Below are 20,131 nucleotides of genomic sequence, written 5' to 3'. Positions count from 1 at the left end.
AGGACCATGAAGCTGGCTCACTCAAAGAACCAACAATTATTTAAAACTTGATCATAACTTCTGGGATTGTGTTCCTCCCGACAGGTTGAATAAGAGGTCGATCACTAAGAAACACAAACAATGTGAGTATTGAAAGAATGTCCCCATTCAAGCTATTCTACATTCAAATCTGATCTGAATGAGCCTCATCGTAACAAAAAGTATTTTCTATTCTGTTCGAGCTGTTTGAAGATGTTCGTCTGCGAATGTTTCTCTTTCTCTTCTTCTCTCCATCAGGTGACGCCGACGGCAAACTGGATGTGAAAACAAATGTGCCCGACAAAGAGGTGAGGGAGCAGCAGCTGAAGAGCGTGAAGTTGATTTCTTGAGGTTTCTCTACGGAGTAAATGTCATTATTGTGTACCAGGGGAACAGAGGAAAGAGAACTGTGGCTTGTTACTTGATTTCTCTTGAAAGAACTGACTTTGTGCCTTCTTAGTTCCAGGCTCCATCCTCATTCTCACCTGAACACACAGCAGAATCTTCATACAGGTAATCCTATGAAAGACACGATTCCAGCTTCTTTCACGGTTCATGATTGTGATTCTAAACGAAGGGCTGTTGTGTGTGGGGAGCAAGTCAAAACAGGACCTGGACCTTATTCATGAAACTGTGTAGGATCCATATGAAAACAAGAATCAGATTCATAAAACTGTGCATGCATTCATTCACGGTTCAGGCACTGGTTCAGGTGGCTTTGAACACAAAAGGCGACATTGAAACGATGAGGAACTGACAGAAGAACAAAGGGTCTGGGCCGGTCTATAGAGAGAGAGCTTGATGAGGGAATGAGATGCAGGGAGGAGGGAAGTGGGAACAACATCTCAAGAACAATTGTCTTGCGAGTATGTTCACAACAAGTAATACATGCTGCTGATGCTCATAATCAAGAAGAATCTTCCCGGTAATGTGTCTGACCAATGACGGAACAGCTTTCTCTCACATGGCATTAGTCTTGAACGTCTCTGCGTGAACACAAACAAGCCGAGGAGCAAATGCAACCACTGTACGAAGTTAGTCTCTGAATCGACAAAGCAAACAAACTACGGGTCTGAAAACGCCCGAAATAGAGTGGAGTTGTCCCCTGGGTGTCATCACGCTTTACACTACGATCCAACGGTCCAACATTCTCTCCTCCTGTGCAGACATGAAGCTGATATTATACTGATCTTAAAGGACCTTAAAGCCTCAGCGGCAGTAAAAGTTCATTGACTGGCAGAGAAACGTTGAGCTGTAGATTTAAATAAAACATATTTATTCATTTATTGCCTGACATTTGCTCCGTCCCACATGGGATTACAAGACACCACTTTTTTCCAGACATCTTCTGGTCTTGAAAATACAAAACATGAAGAAGAAAATAAAAACACAAACTTGGCAAAGAGCTATTTTTTCCTCTTCTTCCAGACTTTCTGCAGATACCTGGCTAAGTTATATGTTCCACTTTTAAACAGCCATCTCAGTCTTTGTGCATCATCCATATTTATAAAATCTATGTTTGACTTACCAAACAAAGCATCGCAGTGTTCACGGTAAAAAAGGAGAGTAGAAAACAAGATGGAACTCGTTGTTGATATCGTTTAGAGCAGGGATTCCCAAAGTGGGGTGCGCGCACCCCTGGGGGTGCGCGAGCTGCCTCTAGGGGGTGCGCGAGAGGAAAAATGTAATGGCGGTGCAGTCCTGTCTCCTAAAAATTACGTTCCCCCAAAACTAAAATGCATTCTCAATTACGTTTTACCACGAACGTATTTTCTCCCTGATTACGTTTGTGTTTGACCTACAAATACGCTTCTCATCAACATATCTTTGCCATACTCTAGTCTTTATTATTTTTCTGTGATCTGCCTCGCCTCTACCCCGCCACCCACAAGTTATTGACCCGCGGCCTGTTCCTGACGATCGGGTGCCTCACGGCGGGGGCGGCTGGAGACCTCGCGTCCCAGCGCCAACGAGTGAGCGCGCGCCACTCGGAACCATAAAACCAAGTCCCGGATTTCACCCGGGGGACATTCTGGAGGTATTGTGACCGGGTGATGTGCCTCGTTGCTGGGGAGGTATGAGCCGAGAGTGGCGGGGTGTTATGGAGGTATATATTACAACTCGGTGTTGTTCCCGTGCGTGGATGAGCGCATTTCTGCCGAAGACAGAGGGAAAAATGTTAAAGAGATGGTGGAATGTATGATTGGAGAGAGAGAAGCGAAAAAGTTGGACGTGATCCCGGTGTCCAACAACACTGTGTCGCGCGCATCGATGCTTTGTCCGAAGACATCCTGGCTACATTGGTCGGTCGCGTGAAGAAGAGTGAGTTTTACTCTCTGCAAGTAGACGAGCCTACAGATGTGGCCAGTCTGGCCAATCGTCCGTTACCTTCGTAACGTTACGTCCGTTACCTTTTCGAAGGCACCGTTCAGGAAGAGTTTTTGTGTTCTTTATCTTGTAAACAAACGCCACGCGCGAGCAAACTGTTCTCTCATTCGTCCGATTTTTATGCGGCTCTGTTGCTTCTTTTTTTTTAAGGTGTGTGTGTGGGGGGGGGGGGGGGGGTTGGGGGTGTGTGTGTGGGGGGGGGGGGGGTTGGGGGTGCGTGAACCCGGTCGGGATGTAGAAGGGGGTGCGTGGCCTAAAAAGTTTGGGAACCGCTGGTTTAGAGAACACATCGGACGGATCGGCTTTTCTTCTTCTACAATCTGGACCAAGATAGTTTCAACAGTCTAAGGTAAAACACCAGATGACATATGATCATATACGACATAATCCTCTGAACCAAATTCACTTTTTATCATCGTAAAAATACACAACTTTGGAAAACACAGATTCTATAAAAACAACAATGTTGAGCTTTTTGTTTTAAAAAAAAGCCTCAACAAACCAAGAGTTGCAAAACAATGTTCATAAATCGTTAGACACCGAAAAAATATTTAGTTATATTATTTATTTGACATAAATATAATATATTCTAGATTTTCATCTTGTATTCTCCATCAGGTTTTCTTCAGTAAATGATCAAAGTTACTAAACGCAATGAATAAATATCTCTATCACACAACAAATGTTTTCAGTATTTTGCTTTTTCCTCATTTTTATGAAGCTATTTGATGCTTAAACTGAAGCTGCTTTGATGTTATGACTCCACTATTCCTAAAATACATAACTTTTGTTCACATATTCTCCTAAAATGTCCTCCTGACACATTTGGTATCTTTGTTAACGTTGTGTTCTTGCGTGGAATCTGAAATGAGTTTCTGTGTTTTTATCTCTTTGTGTTGGGCTGACATGAGTTTAGATGGAGCTGGCAGAGTTCAAGTGAAGTCACTTGGTCTTTATTGAAGCAGCAGCACGTTGTCATTAGTGTTAATGAGCTCTCATTCACTTCTTGTACCTCAGTGTTGAACCTGCATTCAGCTCATGTGTTTGGAGTTTCCATCTTCTAAACGTCTCCGTTCTAAACGCCTGACACTGAATGAACATTGTCCTCTGAACTTACATCATTGATCCTTCATTCAGACTGAAGAACTGCTGGTTGTCAGAGGTCAGCTGCTCTTCTCTGGCCTCAGCTCTGAAGTCCAACACGTCACCTCTGAGAGATCTGGACCTGAGTCACAACATCCTGAAGGATTCAGGAGTGAAGCTGCTGTGTGACCTTCTGGAGAGTCCAGACTGCAGACTGGAGACTCTGAGGTCAGTCCACGCTTCAGCTCCACTGATGAATCTTTACTCCATATTATTCTTCCTGTACGTTTGTGGATGTGAATGTGGTTCTATAACAGAAATAAGACTTCAACATTAAAATGTGGCACATTTCTACACTGATAATATTCTCCCACTTAAAATGAGGCTGAACACGTGTATGCAGCAGATAAATACAAACCGCTCAACCAAAATATGATTGAAAGCAACGTCAAACCAAATGCTAATTATCATAAAGCAACAATTCAATTAGTTCAAAATCTGCATCCCTCACACGCTGAATCAGCTCCAAACACTTGACTTTAAAGTGTAATAAAAGTGGACTAACCCTCGGCTGCATGCACCATGAACACAAGAACCGGGTCCACTGATCTCCCACAGAACTCGAGAAAAAACCCAAAACCTGAGAGAAAGATCAGTACATCTGTTGATGCTGTTCCTTAACGAGCTAAAGAAGATGAATCTATGCTATTCCTATTTGTTTCATCAACCTTTGAACCTCATTGATGTTCAAACATAACTTACACCCATGAAGTTGTTCTTTTTTGTTCATACTTTTATTTTTCCTGGACTAAATGTACGTTTTGTTCACACCTGGCCGTGGCACCGTAGCGTGAGCTTCTGCAGATGGCGTGTGAGCTCCGAGCATGAACAAAAGGTGTTTCTACTCAACGTGCTTTTAATTGCATTCTTCTCTGAAACACCAGAGGACGAACAAACTAAATGAACTGTGAAGAATCAGGAAGACAACCAGTGTAACGCCATAAACCAACCTCCACAACCAAGAGGAGGAACTGTTATTGTCTGTGAACTCATATCTCATGTTCATGAATACTCGATTACCTTCATTGTAAAGAAACTGCAGAAAATGTCCAACGTTAGCTGTTAAAGTACATCACATGTTTGGTAAACGCTAATCTGTGTACAGAAGATCATCTGAACTCATATTCAACTTGATACAGTTTACTCTCTGAAGTGGAACTATTTATTGCGGTGTGTGTTTCTACTCATGATAAAATAGAGGGCGGATATTATGATGAAGTAACAGAATGATGAAGTCAGCTCCACATTTACAACCTGAACACATGATTGGATTATAAATTGATTTTCATCTCCATCATTGATCCTTCATTCAGACTGGAGTACTGCATGTTGTCAGAGGTCAGCTGCTCTTCTCTGGCCTCAGCTCTGAAGTCCAACACGTCACCTCTGAGATATCTGGACCTGAGTCACAACAACCTGAAGGATTCAGGAGAGAAGCTGCTGTGTGACCTTCTGGAGAGTCCAGACTGCAGACTGGAGACTCTGAGGTCAGTGAGGGGGTCCGAGTCAGTCCGTGCAGGTTCAGCAGTGTTGTTAATAAAACACAGGGCGGTTTACTCACAGTGAGGGTTTCCCTCCTTTTTCTCCCTTTGAGCTCATCGAGTGCAGTTCCTCTGATGTTTCTTTTCTTTCATTTCTCCACAAACAATAAAATAAAAGCTGACAAAGCAAAGCAAGTTGTTAGAAGTCGTTGGATTTCACAGTCGAGTGAATAAAGGTCTTTGGTTTTGTTTTCCTGTGATGTTATTTCCTCTAAAGCACGCTCACAACATGAATGTGACCTGATCATGAAGCAGATTAGTTGCTTCATATTAGGACCATGAAGCTGGCTCACTCAAAGAACCAACAATTATTTAAAACTTGATCATAACTTCTGGGATTGTGTTCCTCCCGACAGGTTGAATAAGAGGTCGATCACTAAGAAACACAAACAATGTGAGTATTGAAAGAATGTCCCCATTCAAGCTATTCTACATTCAAATCTGATCTGAATGAGCCTCATCGTAACAAAAAGTATTTTCTATTCTGTTCGAGCTGTTTGAAGACGTTCGTCTGCGAATGTTTCTCTTTCTCTTCTTCTCTCCATCAGGTGACGCCGACGGCAAACTGGATGTGAAAACAAATGTGCCCGACAAAGAGGTGAGGGAGCAGCAGCTGAAGAGCGTGAAGTTGATTTCTTGAGGTTTCTCTACGGAGTAAATGTCATTATTGTGTACCAGGGGAACAGAGGAAAGAGAACTGTGGCTTGTTACTTGATTTCTCTTGAAAGAACTGACTTTGTGCCTTCTTAGTTCCAGGCTCCATCCTCATTCTCACCTGAACACACAGCAGAATCTTCATACAGGTAATCCTATGAAAGACACGATTCCAGCTTCTTTCACGGTTCATCAAGTTGTGATTCTAAACGAAGGGCTGTTGTGTGTGGGGAGCAAGTCAAAACAGGACCTGGACCTTATTCATGAAACTGTGTAGGATCCATATGAAAACAAGAATCAGATTCATAAAACTGTGCATGCATTCATTCACGGTTCAGGCACTGGTTCAGGTGGCTTTGAACACAAAAGGCGACATTGAAACGATGAGGAACTGACAGAAGAACAAAGGGTCTGGGCCGGTCTATAGAGAGAGAGCTTGATGAGGGAATGAGATGCAGGGAGGAGGGAAGTGGGAACAACATCTCAAGAACAATTGTCTTGCGAGTATGTTCACAACAAGTAATACATGCTGCTGATGCTCATAATCAAGAAGAATCTTCCCGGTAATGTGTCTGACCAATGACGGAACAGCTTTCTCTCACATGGCATTAGTCTTGAACGTCTCTGCGTGAACACAAACAAGCCGAGGAGCAAATGCAACCACTGTACGAAGTTAGTCTCTGAATCGACAAAGCAAACAAACTACGGGTCTGAAAACGCCCGAAATAGAGTGGAGTTGTCCCCTGGGTGTCATCACGCTTTACACTACGATCAGTCTGTGCTGCACATGGACACCTGTGAGTGGAAACAGATCATGTGACTAACAGGCCAATAGATGCTTCTTATATTCATTCATCCTCTCCGTGTCCTACAGGTTCAGGTGTCCTGGTCCAGGTGTGTTCCAGTGTTCTTTGACTGGACTGGTGTTTGTTATGGCTCAAGAGGCAGAGCTGCTGTACAGGACTGTCCAATGGGATGAGGGCCTCCTCCAGCGAGCTGGCAAGAAGGCTGCAGGGCCGCTGTTCGACATCAAGAGCTCCGAGGATGCTGCAGTCTGTGAGCTCCACCTCCCACACTGTGAAACAAAGCACGGTAAAGACATGGCTGTCTTCAGTGTTCAGGGACAAATCTCCAAAACTACAAAGAGTCGTATTAATGTGTAAAACCAGCTGCATCTGGTGACATGCAAAAAATACATTATAATGGTGGTAACACTCAATGCACAGATCCAGACAGATCACATGTGGGAAAATAATGATGAATTCAAAAAGAATAGTGAAAGGATAGGGGCGGAGTGGGAGGCTCCAGAGTCAACTGGCTAACACACTTCATGCAAACTCAAAAACAAGCAGTGATGTAAGCAGCAAATCAGCTCAGTCTTCCGTTAGCTGTTAGCGGTTAGCCACCCACACCGTCTAAAACAACAGAAGTGATCCACAGAGCAGCTGCAGAGAGGTACTCAGCAGGGTGTGTACTGGTGGCTTCGTTAGCTGCCAAACTCATCGTCCATGCCGTGAGTCTTTAGGCCAAACACACCGCAGACTGTTATCCCTCCGCTGTGTCTCTTGCTGCATAGTAGTCGTTGGGGGGTCGGTGATGCACTCAGCTGGGGTGTCACTAGGGGCCGGGGGTTTGTTGAGAGTGGTGGGTTAGCAGGCAGTCGATGGCAGTATGAAACAGGCAACAAAAGTTGTTTTGAGGAAGTGTGAGTCACTGCAACCACAAGAAGTCCTTGAGAATGCAGCCATAACTGAAATATTATGCAGTCAGCTGTAGCAGAAGCTGAGATTAGCCGTGGACAGACACAGAGCTGCACACTCACTCAATCACAGGCACGCATGAGACCAATCGCATGATTCTCCTGGCAGAGACAAAAATGACAAATTGAACTAGAGTGGTAAGAAATGAATTAGTTTGGGATGAACCTGTTTCAGCAACAATGAATGAAGGTTTAACAGCTCTTTGCTCCCACAGCGTTGGTCTTTGACGGCCTGTTGTCCGTCGTCCACATCACTGATGATGGAATGACAATCCTGGAGCCGCTGGAGATTACGGATACTCATGTGGTGGTGAAGGTCCCTAACCTCTCCGCTTTTGGCCTCGTCTGGGATTTCAGGAAGTTTCGGAACGTCAGGCTGCCAAAGAAGTGCAAAGTTCTGCTGTTCCTCCGACCCCCGCACTCCAGTGATCAAATTCTCAATGTGTTTCTGCTGAAGGGCAACATCCCTGTGCATGAGGTAAAGCGCTCTGTCATATGTGCTCACCAGCAACTTAAACTCTTGTTTTAAGCCACAGCTGTTTCCACAAAGACGGTTCACACTTTGCTCCTCGTGCTGTGCTCAGAATCAAATCTATCTGAACTGTAAATCTTCAGATTGCTTTGTTTTTGTAGTTTTTTGATTCTCTCTCAGCATGTATTTCCATCTGCCACTAACATTCGTGATACTTCTACCAGATGGCATGAACAGCAAACACAACACAGAAACAATGGAAACAGATTTGCTGAGATGATCACTCAACTGAGAGGCTTTACAGGCAGAGTGAACGTTATTAAAATGAACTTGTGTCACAGTCCCTTTTTGAAAAATGGACGAGGCTAGTTACAAAACTTAAAGAACAATTTAGAATCTACAGACGGAGAGAGAACGGCTTCTGGACTTTCAGTAGTTGGCGTCATAATTGAAACCAGTATTTTACTGGTTGGAAGATGAGAATCTCCCTCCTGGATGCAAACTGAACTTCACATCATTGAATATGATTTGTTTAATGCTGCATGACCACAAGAAATGTGAGAAAATACTCAAAACAGTCAAAATATGAAGGAAAACGTTGCCTTCTCACCACTTACCCGAGGACCTTATCCTCATAATCATCTTTTTAATTGACTAATTCTCATGTTTAGATGTACTCTACACCAGTGGCGGGCCGTCAGGGCCTGCAAGGCCTTCTCTGCTGGCCTAAACAGAATCACAAAGCTATATATATATATTTTTTTTTTAAAGAAAAAGAAATCTATTTTATAATTTAATAATTTTTCTTAAATACACTACATATATTATAATTTATAAAAATATTTTTCCCATTATCTTATTTTCTCATTGCACAGCTACTGTCTTCCTCAGTTGCTCTGCTTCCAGTGCAGCTTGTTTTAAGTAGAGCTTTTATCCAATCAGATCTCACCTCTGTGTCTCTAGGTAGAACAGAGCCAGAGGCCTGCAGACTCTCACCTGCAGCCAGTGCAGGTTAAAGTAAATGGAGACGATATTGTTGATTGTCATAGTGTTCAACCAATCAGATCTTTAGTTTGACATGTTGGGCGTATTCTTTGACTGTCAGCGCCGGCTAGCCGGCCTATAATGACATCAGCATTACGTGCAGCTCAGTGTTCGTCTGTAGCTTTCCCGCTAGGTGCAGAGTGTGCTGTGATTGGTCAGTGGGCGAGCACGTGACTATCGTGAAACGAAACTTAACAGCCAGCAGAGGCTGATGGGTAGTGAATCACATCACGTGATGCAGCTCAGCCAATCAAAATGCATTCTGACTGAGTTGAGCTGCACCATGACAGAGAGGGTGCTGATCCGATGAAAGACACTGCAGAGCAGTACGTTCAACATTCAAGTTGTGAAAGTAAAATCCGATGATACTCTCTTTGGGTCGCGGCTTGTCATTAAGGAATGACGGTGGATCCCACAGCCAGACCAGCTGAGAACATTATATTTTCCTGAATTTAGGCTTTTGCATTCTCTAAATGCTCGATTCGTACCGAACGGTTTAATACGAAGACGTACATAGTTACAGCCTTAAAAATGAGCTGTGGCGCCACAATGTGGTTATAAGGTGGTATTTCAGCTGCAGGACCAGCAGTGAAGGCCCAGGTATAAAATGCATGGCCCGCCACTGCTCTACACATACAATTACCTTGACTATCTGAGATTAAACTAAATTAATATAAATGTCCCATTAACAAAGGTTTCCAGAGATCAACAATCTGCGACGTACATCCAGATCTCCTCCGAATGTGATCAGGACATTTACGTTGGTAAAAGGTACCATGTCCACTGTGAACCTGAGGGATTCTGGATCCAGCCTGAGGTGAGTCAGGTCACTTCTACCCTTCTAAGGGTCTGTGTCCACATTCAGTTTTATTCCTGAGCACCAGCATCTGTTTTCACTTTGTGTCTGTGATAGTTCCCTTAGCTGTTAGCTGTTAGCTGTTAGCTGTTAGCTATTAGCTGTTAGCTATTAGCTGTTAGCCAAACACACTGTCCAAAACAGTGACAGTGAGCTGCAGAGCAGTGATTGGGAGGTACTCAGCAGTGCTGGTAGTTCTGTTAGCTGTTAGCTATTAGCTGTTAGCTATTAGCTGTTAGCCAAACACACTGTCCAAAACAGTGACAGTGAGCTGCAGAGCAGTGATTGGGAGGTACTCAGCAGTGCTGGTAGTTCTGTTAGCTGTTAGCTATTAGCTGTTAGCTATTAGCTGTTAGCCAAACACACTGTCCAAAACAGTGACAGTGAGCTGCAGAGCAGTGATTGGGAGGTACTCAGCAGTGCTGGTAGTTCTGTTAGCTGTTAGCCAAACACCTGTTGGGCTCTGACCATGTGGCTTAAACATGTGCTGTGGACAAAGACAATCAGGCCTTCGCTTTTTCAAGCAAAGGTCTCATCCTGACTTGTAGTTTGAGGAGAGCAAAGGGATTTCACACTCAGGTGTGAATTCCCCCCCCCCAAATAACCATGGTAACCGCGGCAATCTCATTGGCCGAGAGCCAAGAGACCCCAGGACCCCTGTGGTTCGACCTCTGTTCTATAAAACTATCTGCTGCCCCCACTTCTATGCTTTCCCCCTTCGACCTCGGTTGAGTTAGGAAGCACACAACCGCTCTCTTCGCCCGGACCCCCCCCCCCGTCCAGGCCACAGAGAATCCAGCTTTTTCCCGTCGACCTCCGTCGAACAGGGAGCACACCACGCTCTCTTTGCTCGGACACCCCCGTCCAGGCCACAGAAGAACCAACTTTCCCCGCCAGCACAACGCTGGCCACGAGGAAACAACGGCCCTTCTCCCCTCATCAAACCCTGACAAGCCATTTCGCTGGATGAAACAGCCCGCGATCACGAATCTGCTTCAGCGATCCGTTCAGTGCTTCCTGCTCCTTTTCCTTTTTGCGCACACCCCGGCAGGAAGACGTCTAGACCTCTCCTGACCGATGATTACCGGGAGACCTACGGACCACGTCGTCTCAACCGAAGTTAGGTCATCCTCCCTGAAGCGAGGATTGACCACGTCTGCGTTTCGCTCCAGAACGAGCTCACGCCACGACGGGCCGAAACAGCGCCAGCTCAAACGCCGCGCTGAGAAGCCGCCCCCCCCCCTTCCTCTCGAAGAAAAAGGACAGCTTTGCCACGAACCCTTCCAAGTTGCAACGAAGCATCTACAAGTAAGATTCTTGGCATTTGGGCATAGCTTAGCTTAAATTAACTTAAGTTTAATTCAGGCCATTCATTTATATGTTGATATTCCCGTGTTTTTGTGTGTTTAAATTACTGTCGCGTGATATCGAGATATTACGCAATCATTACGGAGCAGAGAAGCTCCGCTGTATGTGTGTATCAACTATGACTGTTTGCTTGGGATTTATTTGATTTCTTTTCATTCATTGTCTTCCACTCCGGGTGAAAGTTCTCTTTTCATTAACTCGACTCGGTGAGTGAGCTGAGGTGCGTGGCTTATCACGGCATAAGTTACCGGCAGTTCAAAGACGACAGCGGTATATTTATGCATGATAGAACCAGAACTCAGGCTCCCTACCACATCGCACGCCGAAGCGTGAGTCACTTCGAGTTCTCGCTCCTTTTTCTCGTTCCTCCTTTCACGAAACACGCACACACACAGTAGCTCCTAGCTCTACCCCTGGGGAACCTCGTTCAAACGAGCGCCTCACATCACGTGCTGCCCAGGCACACGTGAGTACATACAGCAGCCTAACTGCCATTTTGGTCCGAGTCACTCGACTCCGCCATCTTTGTAGTTTTTAGCTGTAGTTCTTAAGGCCCCTCCCCTTTGGCCAGCGTCACTCGACGCCGCCATCTTTGTAGTCTTTAGCGTAGCTGTAAGACTCCTTCCTGTTCACCCACAGACCCACACACACACACATACACATACACACACAGACATACACCCTCATCCACTTTATTCATTCTTTAGTTTAGGCATATAAAATTGTATGATAACGTTTGTTGGTTGCAATATTAATTGATGTGATCATTTATTATTTTGATTCAATAAACTCTGTTATACTTTCAGGAGCAGTCGTCTGTGATTACTTGTGCATATGTATTTGATAAGACTGTATGTAGTAGCCTGTGCTCGAACTTAAAAACCTTCACTGTCACTGAATGTATAGTCATACGCAGACTATTGACATTATGAGTGACTACTAATTATGAGACTTAGTTTTATCGTTTGGTTATTGGTCCCTGTTCGCAGGGTGGTGCCCCGTTTATATTAATAATCATTAATAATTGTTACATACATCAATAATTCTATTGATGTCAAGAATTCAGTTTCTTAAATGCTGATAACCCAAACACGCTCCTTTAGATCCCAACACACCCAACTGTTATCCCTCCACTGTGTCTCCAGCCTCACAGTAGTGTGTAGTGGCCTGTGTCCACATAGCATCTTTTCCTGAGTGCCAGCGCCTATTTTCAATCGTTCCCAATGAAATCTTCTTTTTTTTTTTGACAATCCGCCTTTTTTGTGCGGCCGCTCCGGGTGCTTGACGTTAAAAACCTGTGAACTGGTGATGCTGGTGACATCACTGTACAAAATGAAAGAGAAGCTTGTTTTGTCTGTCTGTCTGTCCTGAACTTTACACACCGATTGTAGCTTGTGAGTGATTTTATCACGTACACGTCGTCTCCGACGGACCGTCTTCCTCGTCTCTTAACGTCTTCCTCGTCTCTTAACGTCACGGCCGACAGATTGAGCATTCTCCAGCTCATCTATACAAAGTATGATGGTGCTCATGATGGAAAACAAAGTCAAAGCAATAGATAATAAAAAGCAAAGGGGCGATGCTAGTGGATCATACAATGGTGGTTAGAGTGGTGAAATGTTGTCAAGATATTGTCATAAAAACAAAGCAAAACGTCTCGGAGTGTTTTTTTGATGAAACGCTGGGATGAAGGGATCCCCAGAGACCGGCCAGAAAAAGATGCTGTGCTATGAATCACAATCAGGGAGGATATCAGAGACACAATGTGACTTCTGGTTCTTGTTTTCAGGGTAAACTATTTGACTCGTCGTATGGACCGGATTTCTTTCCAACATTTGAAGTTTTCCTGAACCCCAACACGGAGACAGTGACTTTGTCGGTCCAGGACGAAGAGAAGAACGCAGTCTGGAAGCGTCGTATATTACTGGCAGGTAAAGACTATCAGACACCCAGTGATGGACGAGAGTAGAACAGATGTGTGCGGCTCTCATGAATATTCAGGGAGGTCCACATCACATATTCTTTATTCAGGCTGCAGTCTTTATGATCAATATATCTGGAACAAAATGCAGGACAGCTGCAACTCTCTTCTGTCAAATGACAGGGCCTTTACCCAGTGTGACCGTGGCACACTGGGTAAAGAGGGTCGTCTGGGAACCGGAAGGTTCGATCCCGGACTGGGACGTGTCACGTGTCCAAGTGTCCCTGAGCAACACACTGAACCCCCGGCTCCCCGGGCGCCTGTCATTGGCAGCCCACTGCTCCCTATGTACAGGGATGGGTCAAATGCAGAGAAAAATTCCCCCTTAAAGGGATCAACATAGTATACATTATTATTATTATTATGAAGGCTGAAGACTTTCCTGTTTACTTTCCTGTGCTGTAACTGTACTCAGTGTATTTTATACCCGTTTTATGCTATTTTAGCTTGTTTTTATTTTGTCTCTTTAATGTATTTAAATGTCTTTTTACAATGCCTCTTTTGCATTTTGGGCTTTTGATGTTTTATGTGAAGTGCTTTGAATTCTTGCTGAAATGATTGAAATAAATAAACTTGCCTTTCCTTACATGTACGGGTGCAACGGATCATAAAGCTCACGGTTCAGATCGGAGTCACGGATCTGATCAGCACAGCAGAAGAAAGGAGCAAATATAACGTTTAGAGATCCCTGATCACATTTATCTGCTGCAGATTACCGATCATAGATGATCCGTGTCGGCAGATACGTTTCTGTTGTTTTGTAATAGCAGCTGGTCTACAAGACTCCACCTCCAAAGAAATCTATTCAACCGCTCTGAAGTCAGAGTAAACATCAACATGTTTCAATTTGATCCTTTCACACGATTCAAATGATGAGGAAATACAGACTACATTTGAACACATCACGAACACATCATAACTTTACCTGAACAGAGCCTGAAGGCATCGTAATGTAACTGAATGGAACCTCCGTACGTTAGCCGTTAGCAGACAGAAAGCAGAAATGCTGATGTCCTGATTGTATATTTCTACGGATCAACAATGTTCCTTTACACCACTACTTACATGTAACACTACTGGGAACAATGTGTGTGTGTGTGTGTGTGTGTGTATGTGTGTGTGTGTGTGTGTGTGTGTGTGTGTGTGTGTGTGTGTGTGTGTGTGTGTGTATGTATGTATATATATATATATATACATATACATATATATATATATATATATATATATATGTATATATATATGTATACATTCTATCCTTTTTCACACGGGAAGTGATTTACAAAGCAGAAATGTGAGAAATAGCTGGCTGTAGCAGTCCAACACAGACTTTTGAACTTTATAATATTTTCTTGGTTATCTTCCAGGTCCAAGAGCGGAACTTCAACAGAGAAATCCCGACAGGGTCCCGGCACAGGACAGGGTCCCGGCACAGGACAGGGTCCCGGCACAGGACAGGGTCCCGGCACAGGACAGGGTCCCGGCACAGGACACGGTCCCGGCAGACGAGAAGCTGTTCTCAGTTCGGACTGAATTTGTCAACAGAGTGTCTGATTCTGTCCTGGATCAGCTGCTGGATAAACTTCTTCATCGCAGAGTGATTACTTACGCTGAAATGCAGTCGACCAGAACAAAACCCAGAGCAGATAAAGCACGAGACGTGATCGACACGGTGAAAAGTAAGGGATCTGAAGCCTGCTCAGTTCTGATCGCTGCTCTCTGTGAGGTGGACCCGTGGCTTTACACAGCGCTGAACCTCAGCTGAAGATGAACCAAGAACTGTGGAGTGATGATGATGATGATGGTGATGATGGGGAATCTCTTCAACAGTTGTCTCACATGACTTATTGTGATCTTTTACGGTGCACAACACGAGGCAGCGTTTCCCACAGCACTTTGTGGGACTGTGGAAGAAAAGTTTGTACGTTTTAGCAGTTTTCAGCAACACGGGGATTTAAAGTTCTTTACACGAGTCAGACATTTAGTACATTTTGCTGTTAATACAGAGTTGTATGCTTTTACTTTAGTGAGTTATCTTTAGTGAGTATTTCCTCCTCCGCTGGTTACAGAAAACTACATCAAGATATAAAAGGAACAAAAGACACACTTATTTGTCATTGAATAATTGAATAACGTGTGTGTGTGTGTGTGTGTGTGTGTGTGTGTGTGTGTGTGTGTGTGTGTGTGTGTGTGTGTGTGTGTGTGTGTGTGTGTGTGTGTGTGTGTGTGTGTGTGTGTGTGTGTGTGTGTGTGTGTGTGTGTGTGTGTGTGTGTGTGTGTGTGTGTGATCAAACCTGGCTGCAGGAGGTTTATGTAACTCATATTCTGTCCTCCTGTCGTCTCTCAGCCACTTCAACACTTCACTTCATCGTTTATTTCTTTCCTGAAAAAGTCGCCGGATGTGAAACTTGTTTTCTTGATAAAAGCAGAAAAGCTTCTCCAACCGGGACTTTTTAATCCGTCAAGGAACACAACGTTTCACTGACTTATAAAGAGGTTAATAGTAGTGATCGCTGTTTATGAGTGAATAAATACACATTTAAATCGTCAACAGGGTTGTGGGGAAATCATTAAATATTGATGTATTGTACTGTATTGATAAGTATGAATAAGCAATGAGACACACTCGGAGATTATGCATCATCTGCATGTGCTCTGATCTACCAGCCTGAAAACATCAACGTCAGCACTCTTTCTGTTCACGCTGCTGCAGAACATCATGCTGAAAGTGAAACAAGAACGTTCATTTCTTTGCAATAATTGGTGTTTTTTGTGTGACTGTTAAGCATATTGTTGAATAAGGATGGACAGTTAAGATGTCTGGATGAGGAGGTGGTGCTCCTACAATGTGTGATGAAACTGTCAACAAGATATGTTCACAGAATGCAAGAATATGAAGAGTACCTCTGAATATGAATGTGTCAGATACTCAGTCTGAGTCACTGTTTGAAACCTCTTCATCGAAATTAAGTTTGTGAACAAATCCAGATAAAAACCTTCTAAAGAGTTTTTAGTGTTGAATTTTGTTCAACATTGATTTAAGAAATATGGATATTTTCAATGAATAAGGATGTCCGGGAAGCCGCCTCACTTTGCAGCACGTGTAGATTTGTGTCTCTGCAGATTAAAGACGCCACGATGACCAGCTGGGTTTTGTTTACTACTACAGCTGTTTATAGAGGCCAGATTATGATGTCATCTCTTGCCTGCTGGAGTAGAGTCCATCATCCGAAATCCATCCATCCATCATCCTTTATACATCATCCATCCATCATCCTTTATACATCATCCATCCATCATCCTTTATACATCATCCATCATCCATCCATCATCCTTTATACATCATCCATTATACATCATCCATCATCCATCCATCATCCTTTATACATCATCCATCCATCATCCTTTATACATCATCCATCATCTATCATTGATCCATCCATCATCCTTTATACATCATCCATCCATCATCCTTTATACATCATCCATCCATCATCCTTTATACATCATCCATCCATCATCCTTTATACATCATCCATCATCCATCCATCCTTTATACATCATCCATCATCCTTTATACATCATCCATCCTTTATACATCATCCATCATCCATCCTTTATACATCATCCTTTATACATCATCCATCCTTGATACATCATCCTTTATACATCATCCATCCATCATCCTTTATACATCATCCATCATCCATCCATCATCCTTTATACATCATCCATCCTTTATACATCATCCATCCTTTATACATCATCCATCATCCATCCTTTATACATCATCCATCCATCATCCTTTATACATCATCCATCCTTTATACATCATCCATCATCCATCCTTTATACATCATCCATCATCCTTTATACATCATCCATCCATCATCCTTTATACATCATCCATCCATCATCCTTTATACATCATCCATCATCCATCCTTTATACATCATCCATCATCCATCCTTTATACATCATCCATCATCCATCCTTTATACATCATCCATCATCCTTTATACATCATCCATCCTTTATACATCATCCATCCATCATCCTTTATACATCATCCATCATCCATCCTTTATCCATCATCCATCCTTTATACATCATCCATCCTTTATACATCATCCATCCTTTATACATCATCCATCCTTTATACATCATCCATCATCCATCCATCATCCATTATACATCATCCATCCATCATCCTTTATACATCATCCATCATCCTTTATACATCATCCATCCTTTATACATCATCCATCCATCATCCTTTATACATCATCCATCCTTTATACATCATCCATCATCCTTTATACATCATCCATCCATCATCCTTTATACATCATCCATCCATCATCCTTTATACATCATCCATCATCCTTTATACATCATCCATCATCCATCCTTTATACATCATCCATCCATCATCCATTATACATCATCCATCCATCATCCTTTATACATCATCCATCATCCATCCTTTATACATCATCCATCATCCATCCTTTATACATCATCCATCCTTTATACATCATCCATCCATCATCCTTTATACATCATCCATCCTTTATACATCATCCATCCATCATCCTTTATACATCATCCATCCATCATCCTTTATACATCATCCATCCTTTATACATCATCCATCCATCATCCTTTATACATCATCCATCATCTGACATCTTTCTCTGTTTGTTTTAATTTCAGGTTATGAAGTGAATGTTGAAGCGGCAGTTTATCCAATGATTGAGACCAGCACTCCGACCGTGTTGGACCAAACCGAACCGGCGCGCTGCACCGTGTGCTGCTGTACGCTGGCACACAAAGTCCTCATGGTGCTCTTCATGGTGCTGCTGATTCTCGCCATCTTGTTTGGGAACTTGGTGACTCTGGCTGTGGTTCTCAGGACCAAACACTTCCACACAGGGATACCTGAAGGCGTCCCTCGCCGTGGCTGATCTGGCGGTGGGGATATTCGTGGTGCCGCTCTCCGTCTATCTCATGGTGACCGACTCGGCGCCGGAGTGGACTTCATACAACTCGCAGTCGGTGAGTTTCCACCCGTGCAACGTCATCTTTGCCGGGTGCACCTTGGTTTCCATCACGACCATTTCCCTGCTGACGATCGAGAGGAGCATCGCCGTGTTGAGGCCGCTGCACAAGGACTCTGTGATTACGCGGAAAAGGACCACGATCCTCATCGTCCTCTCCTGGGTGGGGAGCTTCTTCTTGGCGGTGTCTCCGATGGTTTTCAGCAGCGAGATCGCTCTGGAGTACAACTCCTGCAGCCGGATGTGTAATTACGCGCTGGGCACCATCGGCGAGTTCCCGAGCCAGGCCTGGAAAATCCTCCTCCTCTTCCCGGTGTTTGACTTCACCCTCCTCGGTGGAACGGTGGTCATTAACATCATCTCTCTGTCCAGCATCAGGCAGCACTCGAGGCGGAGGAAACACCTGGCCGGGAGAGAGTGCCAAAGCACCACCAAACCTACTTTCTCTGACATCAAAGCAGCCAGAACAATTGGGACGCTGACTGTGGCGTTCACCGCCTCATTCACCCCCATCGCCGTCTTTGTGGTCGGGAATGTTTTGGGGAATAAATGGTGCAACTTTTCCTTTTTTGCCTTCTGGATTTTAGCCACCAACAGTTGCTGGAATGTCATAATTTACAGCGTGAGGGCTCAGAAGTTCAGACTTTGCGCTTACAAGCTCCTCATGCCTTTCCTGAGAAAAAACACAACCAAAGGCTAAAATAATTCAGGAACCAAAGACTTGAGTTGAGGATCATTTAGCTGTTTGTTTGTCACTCAAAGTCTTTGTTCAACACACACATTGTGTGTCTGGTTAGGAGACATGTCTGCATGTTTTGTGGATTGCTGTTCTGGAGATCCGTCAGTAAAAAGCTTGGTAAGTTTTCAGATCACCAATGTTGATATTTAATGTCTATCTTTGTGGCATTTGTCTTGTTCTGTGTTACAGAAGCCTGTTTTACTCTGTGGAATGGTTGTTTTATCTGAGTGTGATCAATTAAAAAATTTGATTCAAACTGAATCTGATTGCTGATTGCGCAGTGGATGTTTAAATGCTTGTCTCATGCACGATATATTTTATTTCAGTAGGCCTTTAGTCATCAAATATTACACAATAAGAACTATATACACAGTACATTCTACAAATATACCATATTTATTGTTATACTATACACCAGGGTAAGACAATACTGAATTTAGTTATAACGATTATATTATTTATAACCCATTTATTAATCATATAAGCATATCTATTTCAAAGCACACTGTCTTTGGAGTGGAAAAACACAGTAGCAACCATTCAGAATTGTCAGATCCTGTCTTTTTAAAGTATTGTAAGATTTGGCGACATCTAGTGGTGAAGTTGCAGATAACAACCAACTGAAACGCTCCCCATGTGCTGTGGCCGACACGAAAACACATAAAATGTTGATGAGCTTATCGAGACAAGGTTTGGTTTGTCCGTTCTGGGCAACTTTAGAAACATGGCAGACGGCTCTGTGAAGAGAACAAACTCCCTATGTAGATATAAGGAAGATCAAACTTCATTTCCAGGTGACGTTTGTTTGTTGCCTAAACGTAACTTTGTGTGTTGTTTAAACTTAATGTTTGTTTGTTGCCTAAACTTAACATTCGTTTGTTGTCTAAACTTAACGTTTGTTTGTTGCCTAAACGTAACTTTGTGTGTTGTCTAAGCTTAACGTTTGTTTGTTGCCTAAACGTAACTTTGTGTGTTGTTTAAACTTAACGTTTGTTTGTTGCCTAAACGTAACTTTGTGTGTTGTTTAAACTTAATGTTTGTTTGTTGCCTAAACTTAACATTTGTTTTGTTGCCTGAACCTAACTTTCCTTTTGAAGCATATTGTTGTCCT

General features: G+C 43.3%; 1 protein-coding gene and 1 pseudogene across 2 annotated transcripts in view; both read left to right on the top strand.

The window, feature by feature from the left end:
• The window catches only part of LOC306782642 (uncharacterized protein), a 38,910-nt gene extending 22,922 nt beyond the window's left edge, over positions 1-15,988 (top strand). Inside the window, exons 12-24 of the mRNA XM_079276085.1 lie at positions 85-122; positions 277-326; positions 479-531; positions 3,544-3,717; positions 4,863-5,036; positions 5,447-5,484; positions 5,639-5,688; positions 5,841-5,893; positions 6,619-6,836; positions 7,719-7,981; positions 9,714-9,836; positions 13,033-13,174; positions 14,589-15,988. Coding sequence (XP_079132211.1) covers positions 85-122; positions 277-326; positions 479-531; positions 3,544-3,717; positions 4,863-5,036; positions 5,447-5,484; positions 5,639-5,688; positions 5,841-5,893; positions 6,619-6,836; positions 7,719-7,981; positions 9,714-9,836; positions 13,033-13,174; positions 14,589-14,986 — 1,774 coding nt within the window. The 3' untranslated portion in view covers positions 14,987-15,988. The remainder of the gene's footprint in view (positions 1-84; positions 123-276; positions 327-478; positions 532-3,543; positions 3,718-4,862; positions 5,037-5,446; positions 5,485-5,638; positions 5,689-5,840; positions 5,894-6,618; positions 6,837-7,718; positions 7,982-9,713; positions 9,837-13,032; positions 13,175-14,588) is intronic.
• Positions 15,989-17,926: 1,938 nt separating this feature from the next.
• On the top strand, positions 17,927-19,060 carry LOC306782593 (beta-2 adrenergic receptor-like; annotated as a pseudogene). Its single transcript has one exon. The product of its transcript is annotated as a beta-2 adrenergic receptor-like (transcript).
• The last annotated feature ends 1,071 nt before the right edge of the window (positions 19,061-20,131 follow it).

The sequence above is a fragment of the Melanostigma gelatinosum genome (assembly GCF_949748355.1).
Source record: "Melanostigma gelatinosum genome assembly, chromosome: 9".
Taxonomy (NCBI): Eukaryota; Metazoa; Chordata; class Actinopteri; order Perciformes; family Zoarcidae; genus Melanostigma; species Melanostigma gelatinosum.
This window is presented reverse-complemented; position numbering and strand designations above follow the sequence as displayed.